At 37.0% G+C, this 17916-nt stretch overlaps 3 protein-coding genes, 2 non-coding genes and 1 pseudogene across 5 annotated transcripts; 2 read left to right on the top strand and 4 right to left on the bottom strand.

Moving 5' to 3' along the window:
* Positions 1-4788: 4788 nt before the first annotated feature.
* On the top strand, positions 4789-6589 carry LOC111479373 (annotated as a pseudogene).
* Positions 6590-8222: 1633 nt separating this feature from the next.
* On the bottom strand, positions 8223-11305 carry LOC111479452 (protein CMS1). Its single transcript, XM_023124131.1, has 6 exons — positions 11014-11305; positions 10512-10707; positions 10351-10423; positions 9192-9241; positions 8832-8945; positions 8223-8641 (listed from the first exon to the last, which is right to left on the bottom strand). The coding sequence occupies exons 1-6, from the start codon at positions 11294-11296 to the stop codon at positions 8506-8508; spliced, it is 852 nt and encodes a 283-aa protein (XP_022979899.1). The 5' UTR covers positions 11297-11305; the 3' UTR covers positions 8223-8505.
* LOC111480149 lies at positions 9395-9476 on the bottom strand. The gene has a single exon (XR_002717765.1). It is a non-coding gene; the product is annotated as a small nucleolar RNA Z122 (small nucleolar RNA).
* On the bottom strand, positions 10034-10118 carry LOC111480148. The gene has a single exon (XR_002717764.1). It is a non-coding gene; the product is annotated as a small nucleolar RNA Z122 (small nucleolar RNA).
* Positions 11306-12039: 734 nt separating the features above from the next.
* Positions 12040-13971, top strand: LOC111479446 (pirin-like protein). The gene is made up of 7 exons (XM_023124123.1): positions 12040-12260; positions 12370-12419; positions 12534-12572; positions 12848-12876; positions 12975-13037; positions 13120-13223; positions 13307-13971. The coding sequence occupies exons 1-7, from the start codon at positions 12142-12144 to the stop codon at positions 13788-13790; spliced, it is 888 nt and encodes a 295-aa protein (XP_022979891.1). The 5' UTR covers positions 12040-12141; the 3' UTR covers positions 13791-13971.
* Positions 13972-14749: 778 nt separating this feature from the next.
* Positions 14750-17291, bottom strand: LOC111479471 (ras-related protein RABA5d-like). Its single transcript, XM_023124160.1, has 2 exons — positions 16706-17291; positions 14750-15326 (listed from the first exon to the last, which is right to left on the bottom strand). The coding sequence occupies exons 1-2, from the start codon at positions 17040-17042 to the stop codon at positions 15010-15012; spliced, it is 654 nt and encodes a 217-aa protein (XP_022979928.1). The 5' UTR covers positions 17043-17291; the 3' UTR covers positions 14750-15009.
* Positions 17292-17916: the final 625 nt, after the last annotated feature.

Below are 17916 nucleotides of genomic sequence, written 5' to 3' on the forward strand. Positions count from 1 at the left end.
GGCTTTTTATAGAGAATTGAAGGAAAATTATAGAGCATGTCCGTGAATGAATAATGGAAAGAAAAGGTTAAAGTAAGAGACTGTGGTTTCACATGGCCTTGTATCCAAGTTGGGGTAAAGGACAAATCTTTTACGTTACTATTGATAGGGATTGGTCGTTCCTTTCATTATGGGCCGTTCATGTTTTTGTATGAAAATTTATATGAATTTCAATATATTCAGCTATAAATTTTGGGGAAGTTTTTTCTTTTAATGTTATACACTTCACAATAATTGTAACACTCGAGTCTCGAGAAAGATTAATTTTCTAATTTTTCTCTTCTATCTCATCTTGAAATTCGGTCTCTAAGGCTATCAATAAGATCTCGAAAGTTCAAGTTTAAATGGAAAAATCGGGAAATTAATCCTAGAAAAATCAACCCTCTTTGGGACTCGGGTGTTGCAATAACTCAATTTGTTATGACATATAATCTTAACCGAGAGGTTAGAAGTACTTCAAATTCCTCCACCGTAGGTTTAAAAAAAATTGACTATTTTTAGTGTAGATAAATGATTTATGTTCATATATTTCCGAGGTATTAATCTTATTTTCTAAAGTTTATTAGTATAATTGAAACGTGATGCTAATGATTTTATTCATATCAACTGTAATTATGAAAATTTGAAAGTATTTAAAAATCCTCATTAATGGCCTCATTGTTAGAAAATGCAATACATTTATGGTTTGACCAAAGTTGTTACTATTAATTAAACATTTATAATTCTTATGACATGAATAAAAGAAGACGACATGGGCATGGGCCAACGCTACAAATCGTCAAACTTATGAGCATAGTAGGGCTTCCAAGTATGGAAAATATGCATGTTCAGAAATTTCTCACAAAAACTCGGGATATTATGCAAATTCCCTCACAGAGAGATTCCGTCTCGATCTCCACAAAAATAAATGAAAATTTTTATAGGACTGTTGATTAAAATAGATAGCAGAGATAGAGATAAAGAAGGCTTCTTTGTCTCTGTCTTGCTCGATAGACATCTCTACGAGCATCCAAACCAATAAATATATATGATAAGCAATAAATATGGTTCAAGGTTTATTATTATCATGCTAAATGGACCATATATAACATCGTAACACTTGAACAAGACTTCGTCTAACAAGTTGGAGGGTTAGGAATGTTGCACTTATTAGGCAGCTGCAAGGCAAGATTAGGGTCAATGCCAAGATAAGAAAAAGCTCCAGCTTTTTGGTAGTTGCATAAGCATGTCAAGTTGGCGTGCGAGAGCGCCGTGCAGCACTGGGCGGTAGGCGGTGTCGGGTTCGGAGGTATCACCGATGAACTACATGAATATATATCAGGAAATGACATGTTGCATATGGTTTGAGCTTCACCCAAACCAATCATAGCCATCAAAAGCAATGCCAAAGCCACAGCCACAGCCTTCATAGCTCGATCAATACCTCAATTTGGTGCTTTGTTGAGTTGTTTTGTTGAATTTGAGAGGGTTTTTATGGAGAATTTAAGGGAAAAATGAGTGGGAAATCAAGAGATCTTTGTGGATGAACCATGGAAACAAAGCTTGTTTGGTATATGGATAGTGATTGGTCAATCCTTTCATTATGATCCATTCATGTTCTTATATGGAAAATGATAGTATGGAAATAAATCTATCTTGATTTTAATACCATATTGAAAAGATTCGTGCTAATTGAGATGACCCGTGGTTGAGATGTAACAGCCCAAGTCCACTATTAAGGGAGATGTTTTCTTTAATGATGTGGGGCCCTCAACACAGCCCGGTGTTTGGCTCTTATATCATTTATAACCGTCTAAGCCCTGCTAGCAAATATTGTCATTTTTGAGTTTTTCCTTTTCGTGTTTTCCCTCAAGTTTTTAAAACGCGTTCGCTAAGGAGAGGTTTCTATACCTTTATAAATATTTTGTTCTCCTTATCAACGTAAGTGGATCTCACATGAGAAATTTTTCTATTTGAAATCTTTTGCAGTCTTACAGGATCATATAATATTTGAAGAGTCCATTTGTAATAGTCTATGTTTAAGGTTCCAATCAGAATTCAAATTTTGAATTTGAATTTGATATCAACTGGTTTTTTTTTTTTTTTTTGCATGTCTTGCGATATGGTCACGTTACTTGCTCCTTGTTTTTTAAAAGTGAAGATTTTTCTGACAGACCAACACGAGTCTTTCCAGCATATTTTGTTCTCACACACATGCATTGTAGAAAAATTCATAGGAGCTCACGTTTAACTATAGAGTTCATACGATTGAGTTAACAAGGTACACATTCCTGAGTGAGGACAAAACATGACAAAATAATTTGTGTTGGGTTGTGGGGATAGTTTTCACTCTTAAAACGCAAGGAGTAGGCAACATGACTATGTCATAGGTAAATTCACTAGTTATACCAACAAGATGCATATTTATTTTCGGTGACCCAACCACATAAATTTCATATTCAAGTGTGCTTCACTTAGAACCATTCTATATTGGGTGCCCTCCTAGAAATTTTCCTGGATACATGTAAATGAGGAAAAAGCATTCTACTTGGAGAACTCGGATTGATCTGTGGGAATAGTTTTCATTCTTAAGAAGTGAGCACGCTGTATCGTGACTACCTTACAAAGAATGTAGAGGAATATCGACGCACACATGTGTTGAATCGAGATTCTGAATCCTAATCCAAATTCTGGATATGGGGTCGTTAGATACATAAACGGATTAAGAATGATAGGACAACTTTTATGCAAAACCAGCTCGACTCGACTCGACCCAATTTGTTTCCTTAGAGAACAAAACCGACCTAACTCTATTCGTTTTCTTTATTTGCCTACCATTCCTTACTCCCTCTCTCCAAACTCTTAGGTTTAGAAGCAAAAAAAAAAAAACAAAAAAACAAAAAAACAAAAACAGATGTGGTCGGACATTCAATAACTAATTACCGAAGATTTGTCTTTTTTAATTAATTTTCTATACCACTTGCCTATAAACTGGCGTTTGAGCTTCAATCGCCGGCCACCTAGTCACGTCATTAATTCTTCCAAAATTCCGGTCACCAACCGTTGCCGTCAGCCACCCCACCGCCGGCGGCTGATCCATAAACAACGGCGTCCACTACAACTGAGAAGTAGACCCACCAAAAAAAACCCACAAGCTTCTCTCGTTTGTGGGCATTCTCAAAATAGTGCCAATATAGAAAGAGCCCAAAACAAAAGGCTTGTGTCAAGTGTCAGCGACCGCGGAGCACGTCGACAGCGACCGCGGATGAAACAAATGAACCAAACCGACCCAAACCAATTTTCGATCTGCTCTCCCTCGTTTAGTTTTAGGAACAAAAGGACCCAAATGGTTCATAAGATTAGTAGCCAAATAATCGAGGGCGGAACCAAATTTGGTAAGATATTCAATAACTAATATTAATAAGTCCTAATAAAATTTGGCTTTTGAGAAAGGAAGAGAATGATGGCCGAAAACCCGAATGGATTGGGTCGTTCTATGCCAGAGATTTGGAGATAGAAATGAAAAGAGTTTGGTGGAGAACGTAGGGACAAGCCTTAAAAGGGAACTCTAACCCAATTCATATTTTTCGCTCGACTTTGTGTTGAGTTTTCCTTTAGGGCTTGTTGTGAGCGTACTTGAAGAAGTACGACTCTACACGTAACACCTCGTGTAATAATTCAGATTTCCAACTTTTAAATTATTTATTAACGTACTTAGTTGTCTTATTATTTGAAACTTGCATTATCGACCATAATTGAAGAAACTTAATGACCTTTTTGTAGTTTTAGTTAGCTATATTGAAAAGGTTCTTCTATACAAATTTTATAAATAAATAATAAAATAATTAAAACCCTATCAAAATGGTAATGGATCAATAATTTAACATATGTAACTATATTATGTACGGCGTTAGTCTAGACTGGGCCAACGATTGAGGATAGTTCTAGATATGGGTCTCTGGGTCAAGACGAATTATTGTACGAGATTTATTGAAACCATTGAATTCAGAATATGGTGAAGTGACTCTTGGATGGGGAACTGCGCCTTACATGGATATCGTGATGGGTCTATTTGCGGTAATTCTATCTATTATTTTGGAAATTTATAATTCTTCCATTTTAATGGAGATGATTTTATCTCTTTGTATATTTACTAACTCGCACATATTGTTCACTTTAGCTTATTACGTATGATCGTCAACCTCACAATTTTAAAATGAGTTTTTTAAGAAATGTTTCGTTCTCCTTTTTAATTAAGGTGGCCCCAACATACATACATAGAGTTATCAACTATAAACATTAAACCTAGTATGGTTCAAAACAATCCGAGTATATGGATAGACCGTAAATATTAAATATACATACACACAACCCTAACAACTAGCACAACTCAAAAAGGTTCACCTTTTCGAGAGAATATTATTGGTTGTAAACATTTTTTTTTTTTTTTTTTGCTTCGACCATGAAAACTCCGGCGGTGGACGATGCCTATTTAGCTTCAATTTGATGATCAGGATTGACTCCAGTGGTGGATGACGATTGATTGGTTTGACTTGTGTTGGTGAACATTGAGCAAGAGAAGGAAAGTAGATACAAATAGGGATAACTATATGATCCAATAACACGAGCAATCAATAACTTAATCAAATTGGATTGAATTAAATTCTTTTTGGTTTGGACTGAGTTTGAACTTTTTGAAATATCGAAAATTCAATTCAGTTTACGGGTTTGATAATATTTTTTTAGTCTGACAACTCAAAAATAGAAGGTTGGATTGAATTATGAACTCTATTCGAGTTGCTCGAGTCGGTTACCAATCAGCTATAAATATACCCTTCCTTTATAAACTTCACATCTCTGTTTTTCTTCCTTCCGAACAGAGTCCCTCCGGCCGGCAAAAATGGGCTCTGAAGCAAACTCCGGCGACAACCACATCCTTATGCTCCCTTTCATGGCTCACGGCCATCTCATCCCCTTCCTCGAACTCGCCAAATTAATCCATCGTAGATCCTCTGTTTTCACCGTCACCATCGCCTGCACTCCTTCTAACATACAAAACATCCGCTCCACTGTCTCCGCCGCCGTTAAAATCCAACTGGCGGAGATCCACTACTCGAGCTCCGGCCACAACCTCCCAGCCAACACCGAGAACCCCGAGAATCTCTCTCCAGAACAAATCGTCACTCTGTTAAACTCCTCCACCGCCCTCGAACTCCCCCTCCGGCAACTAATCACCGACATCATTAAAAAAGAAGGCAAGCCGCCGGTGTGTATAATCTCTGACTTGTTCTTTGGTTGGTCGGTTGCCGTCGCGAGAAGTTTTAACGTCCCGATTCTCAATTTCACTACCCTACGGTGCTTATGGTACTCTGGCCTACATCTCTCTCTGGTTGAATCTCCCCCACCGCTCCACCACCGCGGATGATTTCTCTGTCCCAGGATTCCCAGAAGGCTGCCGTTTCCATCGCTCTCAACTGAACCGGTTCGTACTCGCCGCCGACGGCACCGATTCCTGGTCCAAATTTTTCCAGCCGCAACTCTCCTCTGCTTTGAGCTCCGATGGATGGCTCTGTAACACCGTTGAAGAAGTTGAATCATTCGGATTGAGGCTCTTGAGGGATTACATAAAAATCCCCGTCGGGCAATTGGACCGCTTCTTCCTGAAAGCACCAGCCGCAGGTGGGGGAAAGAGAAAGATTCCGGCGTACATTTGGAAAATTGCATCAATTGGCTGAATTCCCATTCAAAAAATTCGGTTTTGTACATCTCGTTCGGATCTCAGAACACAATCAGCGAGAGACCCAGATGCTAGAATTGGCGCACGGATTGGAGGAAAGTGGGAAGGCGTTCATATGGATGGTGAGGCCGCCATTGGGGCACGACATGAAAGCAGAGTTCAGAGCTGATGAATGGCTGCCGGAGCGATTCGAGGAACAAATGGAGAGGAATGGAGGATTGTTGATCAGAAATTGGGCACCCCAGTTGGATATTTTGTCGCATGAAGCGGTGGGGGCGTTTTTGAGCCACTGTGGATGGAATTCAATGGTGGAGAGCCTGAGCCAGGGGGTGCCGATGATAGGGTGGCCAATGGCGGCAGAACAGGCGTACAACTCGAAGATGATGGTGGAGGAGATGGGGGTTGGAGTGGAGCTGACAAGGGGAAGAGAGAGAGAGATTCAGAGAGGGAAGGTGAAGGAGATGATAGAAACGGTGATGGGGGAAGGTGGGAAAGGGGAAGAGATGAGGAAGAAGGCCGCCATTGTTACGGACAAGATGAGGCCGCGGTCAAGGATTATAAGGATTATAACGAAAAGGGTTCGTCTGTGAGAAGTTTGGAGGAGTTTCTCGCAATCATTCCAACCATTACGAGCCAAGAAATGAACTAAAAACCGTAACTTTAGAATCAACCTCAATGAATCATGACGTTATTGGCTTCAAACCATGTTTAGCTTTCAGAGCATTGCCATCCAATCACATTGTATTCGTTTCATCTAGTTTTGATAATGAGGTATATGCAGCAGAGGGCAAATCTAATAGATTGAAGCATGAGCTTCTTTCTTTGCATTTTTAACGCTCTTTTGTCTCACTCACTATGTGTCGCACACACACCAAAAATTCCACACTTCTTATGGGTAGAACTATCTTGAAGGAATAGTCAATCACATCAGGACATTAGGAACAAGAACTTTCACCGTAGCAGCCGAGGAAAGGTTTACTTACTCTTAGTGAAGGAATAATCACCACATCAAGACATAAATATATATATTTGTGCACATGTCAATTGTGATCGCTAAAAAAACATAAAAATACCAAATAACCGTCATATACGACAAGAACTAGCAATGCAAGTAAGCCCCAAGTAAAGAAATAATGACCCGACCTCATAAGATCAGATCCTAAAGGGACCCGAAAACCCGCATCAAAAGATCCTCAAACCATGTGGCCTAAAGAACAATTTAAGGAGGCCACAGACAAGTCATAAACTCAAAGGTTACACTCTTAGTCATAACTATTCCGTACCAAATAATACAGCCATTTGTCACCCAACATTTAGGTGAGACATGTGGAACCAAATTTACGGTCTCAAAAGAAAATTGATGGAAAGATGCCAAGCGAGAATGTGCCCCTAGATAGGCCTACTACAGAGGCATTCAAAATACAAGTGATCGCAATAAGCCTACAAACTTCGGGACTAGGCTATTCCAACAATAGAGACAACATATCCCAAACAGCTAGCCACATCATAAGGGATTGTTAGGTGATGTTGGGTCTTAGGACACAACGAATCGTAAGCACTAGTCACAAAAAACACAAACCTAGACGATTTTAACAGAACCAACGATCGACACGTGCATCACAAGAATATATTTGACCGAAGGACCTCTAACACCATTCCATTATGTTGTCAACCTAGATATTTACGTGGCTTGCCAAGTGGGAAAAAGATGTCCTTTCCCCTCCGTTTCACACATGAGCCACCAAAAACTCAATCCCAATCAACCTCAATCTGCTTCTTCAATAAGGAAGGTCACGTCCCAAATGAAATCGTCCATACCATGGCACCCCTAACGCTGCACAACAGCGGGTATGGACCCCTATTGCTGCACAACAGCACTACTTGTTCCACCCCTGATGCTGCACAACACTGCTACTTCTTCCATCTATGACAATATATTCTAACGATGGTGTTTGAACAAACAACCAACATTTTTTTGGTGTGCATGTGTCGAAACTTGCCTGAAATCATGTGCAGCAAGTTGTCCGCTCGATCCCCCAAGGTCACAAACAACAATTGGAAATGTATCATCGCAAGTGAAGCAGGGGTCATCACAGTGTGGGTTGGGTCCTTTTCGTCACATGCCTTTGCTCGTGAAAGTCAATTGGATGGACACCTCATGTGGTTGAAGGAGCAAGTGAGAAAGAAAGTTCACTTGGACAATTTTTTTTCTCTCTCAGCAAGCCACATAAGCAGTTAAAAGTCCAGTCAGCTTTCTGTTTGTTTCTAATAGTTCCTATTGGTGGTGAATCACCAAGGACTAACACACTTAATGTTCATAACTAATGGACTAAAAAGTGAACTTTTCAAATACTTCTGATAAGAGTAGATTATTTATTGGATCGACAGACATCTATTTCCAGCACTAAGACAATTATATGAATGATGTAATAGTCCACAATCCTGAAAAATGGAAGATTAAAGAATGTATAGAACAGCTTCCATCTAATATTTCACATAGCTGAGTTCAAGAAAAGCAAGACCATTTTCCATTTATATTTTGGAACTACAAGCAAAACTACAACAATAGGACTCTACGCTGATGTTGCAAAATTTGGTACAACCCAACCAAAATGGCCATATTGCAATGGAGGGGAAAAATGATGATGAGAAATTAATTTGTTGGAATTCGTTAACTCAAGGGATACATTAACAATAGGGATGGTCCAACCAAGTCTAACTCTAAAAAGAACTCGGACTTAGTTGGTACCTTATTTGCCTGGACTGGTAACTTCTTTTTTCCTTCGCTTACGAGATGGTTGTAAAGGTCCAAAGAGGCAAATTCGCAGCCCACCCTCGACGACTCGCTGGTGTAAGTAGCTCTTGTATAAATCCCAGAATTCATCCCTGCAATATGAATTGTTTTAGTAAGATATGTCAAGAGATAGATTATGGGGTTTTCGGAGTTTCACAACTTGAGTTTTCTTCGTATTTAACCAAAAAAATCTATGAAATTGCATTTTCATAATCCAAAGGCATGGAACAAAAGATATGAAATAATACTAGGTGAGATTGAGCAAATAAACGATGTTCAAACCTGACTTGTGGAAGCGAAAATAAAGAATAGCCCTTAACATCCGGTTGAATGTCGAACACGATAACTGCTAATCTTGAAAGCCCCAAGGCCTCAATATCAATCAGTTTTTTAATCCTAAAATTGAACAGAAGAAAACGTGACAAAGAAAAAATCAGTTGCACACTTAAAAAAATTTAGAATGAATGGAAAGAAAATGATGAACTCTGTATATCAATGCAATCGGTGGTAAATCCAGGAAGAAGGTTGGAGACATTCAACATTTATTACTCTGACAATACACCGGCACCCTTTTAACAGAAATGAGAACCTAGAACTGGAACTCTTGAACCAATGGTGATATATCCAATATTGAAAGCTAACCTGCTTGGTGTACCACTCGCTATGTTAACACGGTTCTTCAACAGTTCTACCTGCACCCACCATAAAGGGAAAAACAATAACAGTACAGCAGAAATGAGGATTTGAGAGTGAACCAAATCATGACATAACATAAGTACAAAAAACTTGTACAAAAGAAATACTTCTCATTAAATATAAGTGCATGGATTACACCCAATAAAAAATTAGGGATCAGACTGACGTGCAATAGGGTTCAGCACAGTATCTACCTCTGTTGAACATTTTGGTTTGTCTTCATTTCCCAAACTTCAAAAATAAGAAAATAAAATTGTAGCCAACACAGCCAACTGATGTTATATTGAGAGTTGAGCTGAACATTTCATATAAATAACATAACTGTCAATAAATTGGACATGTGTTTTGAAAGTCACACCCAGGTGCACGCCTAGATCAAAGGCTCAACTGTGGCACCTCACCTCACAGAAGCAAGGCACAGCCTGAAACACAGATGCGCACTAAACAAGCTCTCATTTTGTTTTTTTACTAAAAAAAAAAACTGTGAACCTAAACAGGAGGCTTAGACTATAATTTTATACAATAATTAATTATTAAACCAAAATAAGCCATTTTGGGTTTAAATTTTTTTTATAAAAAAAAAAAAAAAACAAGCATGACAGTTTGGAAGGGTAGAAAAATGTAAAAGCCTAGAAGGTCATTGCACCATAGCACATCTCAGAATTTACAAAAGCACTAATTTAGACGTAGAAAATCAAAAGAATAGAAGAAAAAAAAAATTAAAGCTTCGGAACCGGTAAAAGTTTGTGCTAAGAGTTTGGAAGGGAATGGTAATCAATCATTGAGAAAATGGATCAGACTGACGTGCAAATAACAAGATCAACATAGCAACAACCTCAGAAATATTTTTCTTGCTTGTCATCATTTCCCAAACCCAATAAAGTAAATACATTTTAAGGAGTTTTTCCCATTTGTTCCATCTACCAATATGTTAACAATTATCAACCCACTATGTATAGTTTTGATATACGGCAAGCATGCATTACATAAAGGGGACCATACAACTTTAAACATTAATACAAAATGAAATAAATAGCAACCATGTGTTACTCCTATATCTGAATCACCTAAAAGAAAAAAAAGGGCATAGAAAGAATCTTATAACCTGTTCCTCAATTTTCATGTGCTTCGAGAAAAGCTTAACAGCATGGCATTCTTGAGTTAGCGACCGAAAACCCCTGATGAATGTAAATCAACGAGTTATACAAAATCTGACACTTAATTCCATATATTTCAATACCAGCAGAAAAGCAGTCTCCATCTTACTTTAAAAGTTCAATCGCCCTAATTGCAGATGTGCTGATTATAAGAACAGCAGGACTGCCCGGAGCAGTCTCTCCCTCCAAGAGTTTCCCTTTACAAAGAACTTCTTTCCACGATGATCCAAAAGCTTCCTTAATATGTTTAACCAAGGTTTTTTCATCCTGAATTGAACTTTGTGGAGGACCCAGCATGCATCTACCTAAAAAATTCTCCAATCATTATAAAGAACAAACAAATTCTCACGCAATACAGAAAAAAGACAAATTCTCACGCAATTAGAACACCAACAGCAATTAAACACTCCAAAAGATTTTACATTCTTTTCCACTTAACTAATGTGTAGACCCATTAAACTATATTTCTTTTAACAATAATCACCATCAGCACACCAAATTCACAACTTCAAAACTCTTCTGGCAAATACAGATAAGACCAAGAAAGACTTCTACCACAAACACGCGCGCGCGCGCGAAAAAAGGAGTAATGCTCCAAATTAGTAAAGTACCTTTCATGGAGTCAAGCTCCAGCGAAGAGACTTGAACGTCATTAGCCGTCTGGAACTCATCCAAAAAAAAGGAGAAGGGCTCCAATGGAAGCGCCTCCAATGCACTGCTTTCACTACCATTTATGGGATTTTGCGCATCGGTATTAAGGGTGGGATCGGACTTCCTCTTCTTGGTGCTCTTAGGCTTGGTGCGGAGCTTGTTAGGAGGCCGCTGTTTGCGCTTCTTTCTAGGGTTTCGAAGAGAAGCTTCAGAAGCCTTGTCTGAATTTCCCAAACCCCCCATGGTTTCTAGGGTTTTAGAGGTTGAATGGAATGCCCTAATTATAGGCTGAAGAACAAATTGAGGAGCTTTTTTTATGGGCTTTTATGAACTGAATGGATAAGAGACAAGCCCAGTTAAATAGCCCAAATCCTGGCCCAAACCCGACTTACTAGGAATTGCATTTAATGTTTTTAATTATTTCTACCAACATATTTTTTTTTAAAAAAAAATTAACAATTACAAAAATTTATTATTCAAAACTAACTAATTTATTTTTAATATATATATTTTTATTTATTTATTTATTTATATTAAAGGAATAATTTGACAGACACAGAAATATAATATTGTCTCTGATAATTAGGTAGACAAGGACAGAGAATATAATCTTGTCTCCTACCTTATTTATGTTTAAAATATTTAAATTTAGTTTAAAATATTTAAATGTAGTGTAAAAACAAAATTTGAGAAATAATTTTGAAAATAAAAGGAAAAAAATAACCAAATTGAAATAAAAAATATTAAATAGAATAAAATTTGAAATATAAGGGTTAAAATAATTATAAAAAAATTAGAGAAATGCTCTTCATCATGATGATTCATCGATGACGTCATATTCAACCAAATAAATAAAAAGTCTAAAAAAAAGAGAGAAATCCAACTCTGAATTTTCCAACGATTTCAAACCCAAATCCCCAAATTACCCTTTTCATTTCAGTATATATATAAATTTCAATTCTCTATCATAATCCCAATTCAGTTCATCGATTTCCTTTTTCAGTTCCTTCCATTTTCAGACTCCCGCCATTATTTCTCCCAGATTCTTCTTCCCCGCCGCCGCTTCCTCCGCCATTAGTTCATCCACTATGTCCAGTTCCAGTCATTCTCCGTCCGCCTTCGACAGACCTCGCTCCGTCATCAAGAAGATTCTTGCTAAACTCCAGAACGAAGGCGACGGCGCCGTCGTTCGTCGAGGCATTGGAAGGTCTCTTTCTTCTTCTTCTTCGTTTTCTTGTTCTTTTTCTCTGTATCTTCTGCTCTTCTTCTCCGCCGCCTCCGCCGCCGCTGATTTTATCTTCTGATCTCTGATTTAGGAATGATTTGAAGAATCTGGATCCATTTCTCATGCTCGATGATTTCTCTGGTAACAGAATCACAATCCGATTGTTGTTTTGCTTCTTCTGATTTCGTTTTTTCAGTTTCTTCTTATTTTTCTATCTACGAATTGAATTTTTTCCAATTGTTTCATTCATTGCAGTCAGTCCACCGGCTGGATTCCCCGATCATCCTCACAGAGGTTCGTTCCTTAAAATTGAATTTTCGTTCTTCAACAACGGAACTGTTCTACGGATTCAACTTTTCTAATTTGTTGGATACTTCGTTTTAATTTGTGATTCTGTTTAATTAAATAATATGCTAATAGAGGTTAGAAGAAGCAGTACTCGTAAATTGTAAAATTATTCAGAGAAATGATGAACATCATATGCTGTTTATATTTCATATTTTTGCGAGTGTTGCTGTTATAATGTTTTTTTTCTTCAAATTCTGATGTCAAATTTCTTTTTCTTTCAGGTTTTGAGACAGTGACGTATATGTTACAAGTAAATTCTCTAATTTCTGTGATGAAAGGAATAAACTGCAGACTGGGGATAAATTGTCAATTATTTTTATATGCTTCTTTGTTTGTGGATTATTTTAGGGAGGGATTACCCATCAAGATTTTGCTGGCCACAAGGGTACGATTAGAACAGGGGATGTCCAGGTAAATAAACAATTTCAAAAAGAAGTTAAATGACGCAATAAATAAATTAAATAACATATTGAGATTTGATTTTGGGGCACAGTGGATGACAGCGGGACGAGGTATAGTCCATTCTGAAATGCCTGCTGGTGCAGGTTCTCAAAAGGGCTTGCAGCTTTGGATCAATCTTGCATCCCGTGACAAAATGTAACTCTTTTTCCTTCATTGTATTGGTAGAATGTAGATTCGAAATTTTATTCAATGTCTGTTAAATTAATGAATGTCATTAGGATGAAGCCAAGGTATCAGGAGATCCCAAGCGACAACATTCCGAGAGCGGAGAAAGACGGTGTGGAAGTTCGTGTCATAGCAGGCGAGTCCATGGGAGTCCGTTCTCCAATCTACACTCAAACGCCAACTATGTACCTCGACTTCATTTTGAAACCAAGAGCTCAAGTGCATCAAAGCATCCCGGACACGTGGACCTCTTTTGTGTACATAATCGACGGTGAAGGAGTGTTCGGGTCCCCAAGTTCATCCCCGGTGGCTGCTCACCATGTCCTAGTATTGGGAGGTGGAAATGGGGTAAGTGTGTGGAACAAATCTTCAAAGCCATTGAGGTTTGTTCTGATTGCAGGGAAGCCTCTGAATGAACCAATTGTTCAATATGGACCGTTTGTGATGAACTCGCAATCTGAAATTGCACAAGCATTTGAGGACTACCGCTATGCCAAAAATGGCTTTGAAATGGCGAAGTATTGGAGATCTCAGTGATTGGAAAACCAAAACCCAAAAACAAGAAACAAAATATCAAAGTGGTAGCTGAAAAGGAAGATAATTACATTTTTTAAGAAAAGGAAGAGCTTCTAGAAAACCCAGAATGGTTATCATTCAAGTCAAAGTTTATGTTCTTAATTATTTTGTTTTTATTCTGTTCAATTTTTTAATTTCGTCTTTTTCTTTGGTTTTTTTTTTTTTGTTCCATCCATGTAAAAAACACAATAGAGTTGCGTTCAACTTAGTTACTTGAAATAGTTTTTGTTTATTATTTGAGAGTCAAAATAGTTCATAGATTATAGAAAATAGACAAAATGCATCATCATACTAAATTGTTACATCTTTTCGAAAACTTATTTAAAAAAAAAAAAAAAAAAAAACTCTGGAAATACATATTATTCAAAATATATCTTTTAAATTAATCTCATCTATACATTAAAGTATATTAATCTAATCTATATATTAAAGTTTAGAAAAAAAAAGACTATTGATCCTTTAAAATTATTCAATAAACGTACATGATTTTATGTAAAAGAACATTATTATTAGTTCAACTTTTAAGAGATCACCGGATATAAAATTGTTACAAGAAAAATACCTTTAATCATAATGTTCCTATGCCTGAACAATCAAAAAAAGAAGTTATACCTTGTTAATATAGATAGTAACTTTCCATTATTTTAAGTTTTTCTTAGTAATTTTATTGTCGAGATCACTCTCAATCGAATATGGTTTTAATTCATTTATGCACTCGTTTACGGAGTGCTACAGAACCGTCAACTAATTAAAAAAAAACAACCATTTTGATTTATGATTCCGCTCGACTAATAAAAATAACCATTTTCATAATTAAATTCACTTTTAAAAAATAATAATTGTTTAAGCAATAATTAGAACTTCCGAACATGGAAGATCCTATTGATCACGATTCATCCAAGGATCTCTCATTACAACCAACTTTACAAACTTAATGATCTGTTCATATTTGCTTCAAATAATAATAATTAATACAAAAATGTTTCTTCTTGTCTTAATTAAATTCAAATAAATCATTTCATTTCTATATATGGAAATGGTCGGTCTAACATTGCATTGGAGGAGCTTTTTGAGAAGCTATAATAAGGAAACAAACATAGAAAAACAACCAATTTGAATCACCACACCAGCAAAACAAGACAGAAGAAACTAAGCAGAACCCAACGTGAAGAGATGAAGATCACCTGGAACAGCAAGACAAATAGCTTTCTGATTGCTTCAATCCACCGTCCTTGACGAGGCTCACCCGGTTGACCGATAATTCTGCTTTGTAGGTATCTGAGTTCAGGACCTTCCTGCTCACATTGTTGTATATTTCTCGGATCACGATCTCGAAAGCCTTTTTAACATTCGTCGAGTCTAAAGCAGACGTTTCCATGAAGAAGAACCCTTCGGCTTCTGCAAGACTCGTGCCTTCCTCGACAGTCACGTCCCTAATGTTCTCCAAGTCGCATTTGTTTCCAACTAGCATCCTGGCCACTGTGGTATCGGAATGAGCTGCAAAATGATTTGAATCAAAACACTGATCATTTAAGCAACTTGGTAGCATAAATTCATCATTAAAAATGGGAAAGAACAACAACTCTAAGGAATATACAGTGGAACAGACATATTAAAGCATGTAGTAGCTGATCCCAACTTATCAAACTGGTAACTTTGTGCCCACTATATCACAATCGGGTCAACTACAAGAATTAAGATACCAATTACCATCCTAAAAGTTGATGGTTCGACCCATCTCTCTTATCACGAGATGTTATTTTCATGATACTACAAACTCGCGAGATGTTATTTTCATGATACTACAAACTCGCTTCACCACAACGGGAAACAGTAAATTTGATTCTCGGATGAAAATTTGCATCAAATTCATATCTACCCAAGGTCTGCATCAACAACTATCCACCCATAGCATAAACCAAGATTTATGTTAAATATAATAGAAAGTGTCAAGAGTTTAGGGAGGAAACCAAATATTTCAAAAGTACAAGGACCCAAGAAAGAAAGTGTCAAGAGTTTAGGGTTCAAAAAATGATTTAAACCAACATATTTTCAATTACAAGGTGAGGCTATGAGGGGATAGCATCATTAGCAGCATTGAGTAATTTCATTTCCATGAAAGGAACTGAACTTTCGATCAAAATGGCATACTCAAAGCAACTGAAATTTTTAATATAATCAGTCATATAGGAATGGAAACATCTAAATTATGAGCAATTACTCAAAGGACGTCTAAACCAGAAGTTTTATAAGATCTCAAGTGACACAGTACAGATTCATTGATCCATCTGAAAAGCCAAACAGGTGAAACATGAGTTGGTAAGTTCTACATATTGATTTTAATCAGCTATGCTAAGAAGTAGTTTTTTGGCATTGAATTGTGAGTTGCCGACACCAACATTTGAAACTCGAGAGAATCAAAGCTTGAAAATGTGAGAGTAATATGAAGTCCGAGAATGAAAGATAGATATTTCCGATTACAGTTTTGAGAGCAATATCGAAATGGATGTTAATAAGTGTAATTTTCAGGGGGAATGAACAAGCTAAATTCGACTAATAGAAATTCATTACAAATTCGGCAGAAATTCTACAGAGAAAATACGATACAGGACTAGATCTGGATAATTTCAAAGTTCAAGAATCAAGACCTGCAATCTCTTTCATATGATGGAGTTAGTTCAAGTAATTGAACAAAATCTTTTAGAGGATGTTGCGAGCCTAGGTCAATTTAGAATAAAATACCGCAGCGAACAGGAAATGAAATCACTCCCAACAAAATTCGAAAAAGAGAAGAGTTCAGATCTATACATCTCAACTAAAATGGCAGAGCAAGAACAACATCAAAAGAAAAAGGTAAGTCTGAGTCAGGCACTCACTCTTGAGCTCGTCGAGCCATCGGCCAACACTATCGAAAGTGGAACGGCGGCTAATATCGTAAACGATGAGAGCACCGACGGCGCCGCGGTAATAGGCAGAGGTGACGGCGCGAAACCGTTCCTGGCCGGCAGTATCCCAAATCTGAGCCTTAACCTCTTTGCCGTCAATATCCATAACCTGAGTCTGGAATTCAACGCCGATGGTGGCCTTGGAATGGAGATTGAACTCGTTTCTAGCATAACGAGACAACAAATTGGATTTACCAACCGCCGAGTCTCCAATGATGACGATCTTGAAGAGATACTCCTCACCTCCTTCATCGTCCGACGACGACATTGCCTAGGCTTCAATTGTGCGCGTTTGTCCCTCTCTGTTTCTCCTGATTTCTTCTAGGGATTTGGGGGTTCGATTATCGAAATAGTGGAAGGAAGGAAGGAAGGAAGAGGATGGAGTTGGGAAGATGTGACAGCAAGCTTTTAGAGAGAGAAAAAGAAGAGCAATAATGGAATGGAATGGCGGAGGTTGAAGAAGCAGAGCTGGCAGAGAGACAAACTGCGCATGTAGCGCTAGTGGTAGTGCCTTCCCTCCACCATCTCTTTCAGATTATATATATATATGTATGTATGTGTATATGTATGTATGTATGTGTGTGTATGTATGTGTATATATATGTATGTATATGTATAAAATATTGGACAATTTTCAATTATTTTAGTAATTTTTTTTCTCTTAAATTTTAAATTTATTTAAAAATGTCGAGAATAATAAGATAGAAATTGACGGTACGATTGATTTAACGGAATTAAAAAATATAAGTGATGTCATTTTCAATCTTGCTCACGAGAATTAACAATCTTAATTTTTTATATATTGATAAATAATATTAAATATGTATTTTTATTTTTATTTTTATTTTTAAAATAAAAAGATATTAAATAATTTCTCCTAAGGGTATTTTTTTTCTATGAAACTCTTCATTTTTCAAATAAAAAAAATTAAGAAAGTATTGAATTTTATTTTAAAAAATAAAAACTTATATCATTAACGGGCAAAACAAATACGTTCTTTTGCATTCCCTTTTGATCAAAACATTCTCTTCAAACAACTAACGCCGAACATGAATTAAAATTAAAAGAAAAAAGTTAAAGAAAGACAAAGTGTAAATAATTGTAAATAATTATAAGAGAGACAAAGATAAATTCGCTTATCA

The sequence above is a fragment of the Cucurbita maxima genome, unplaced genomic scaffold (assembly GCF_002738345.1).
Source record: "Cucurbita maxima cultivar Rimu unplaced genomic scaffold, Cmax_1.0 Cma_Scf00005, whole genome shotgun sequence".
Lineage (NCBI taxonomy): Eukaryota > Viridiplantae > Streptophyta > Magnoliopsida > Cucurbitales > Cucurbitaceae > Cucurbita > Cucurbita maxima.

Excerpts from the sequence above, each read along its gene's own strand:
- LOC111479471 (XM_023124160.1), bottom strand. The coding sequence starts at position 17,042 with ATGTCGTCGTCGGACGATGAAGGAGGTGAGGAGTATCTCTTCAAGATC. Across the intron at positions 15,327-16,705 it reads ATGGCTCGACGAGCTCAAGA|CTCATTCCGATACCACAGTG; the intron begins GTGAGTGCCTGA and ends ATCATTTTGCAG.
- LOC111479446 (XM_023124123.1), top strand. The coding sequence starts at position 12,142 with ATGTCCAGTTCCAGTCATTCTCCGTCCGCCTTCGACAGACCTCGCTCC. Across the intron at positions 12,261-12,369 it reads GTTCGTCGAGGCATTGGAAG|GAATGATTTGAAGAATCTGG; the intron begins GTCTCTTTCTTC and ends TCTCTGATTTAG. Across the intron at positions 13,224-13,306 it reads CTTGCATCCCGTGACAAAAT|GATGAAGCCAAGGTATCAGG; the intron begins GTAACTCTTTTT and ends GAATGTCATTAG.
- LOC111479452 (XM_023124131.1), bottom strand. The coding sequence starts at position 11,296 with ATGGGGGGTTTGGGAAATTCAGACAAGGCTTCTGAAGCTTCTCTTCGA. Across the intron at positions 10,708-11,013 it reads GGAGCTTGACTCCATGAAAG|GTAGATGCATGCTGGGTCCT; the intron begins GTACTTTACTAA and ends AGAATTTTTTAG. Across the intron at positions 8,946-9,191 it reads GCGAGTGGTACACCAAGCAG|GATTAAAAAACTGATTGATA; the intron begins GTTAGCTTTCAA and ends GTTCAATTTTAG.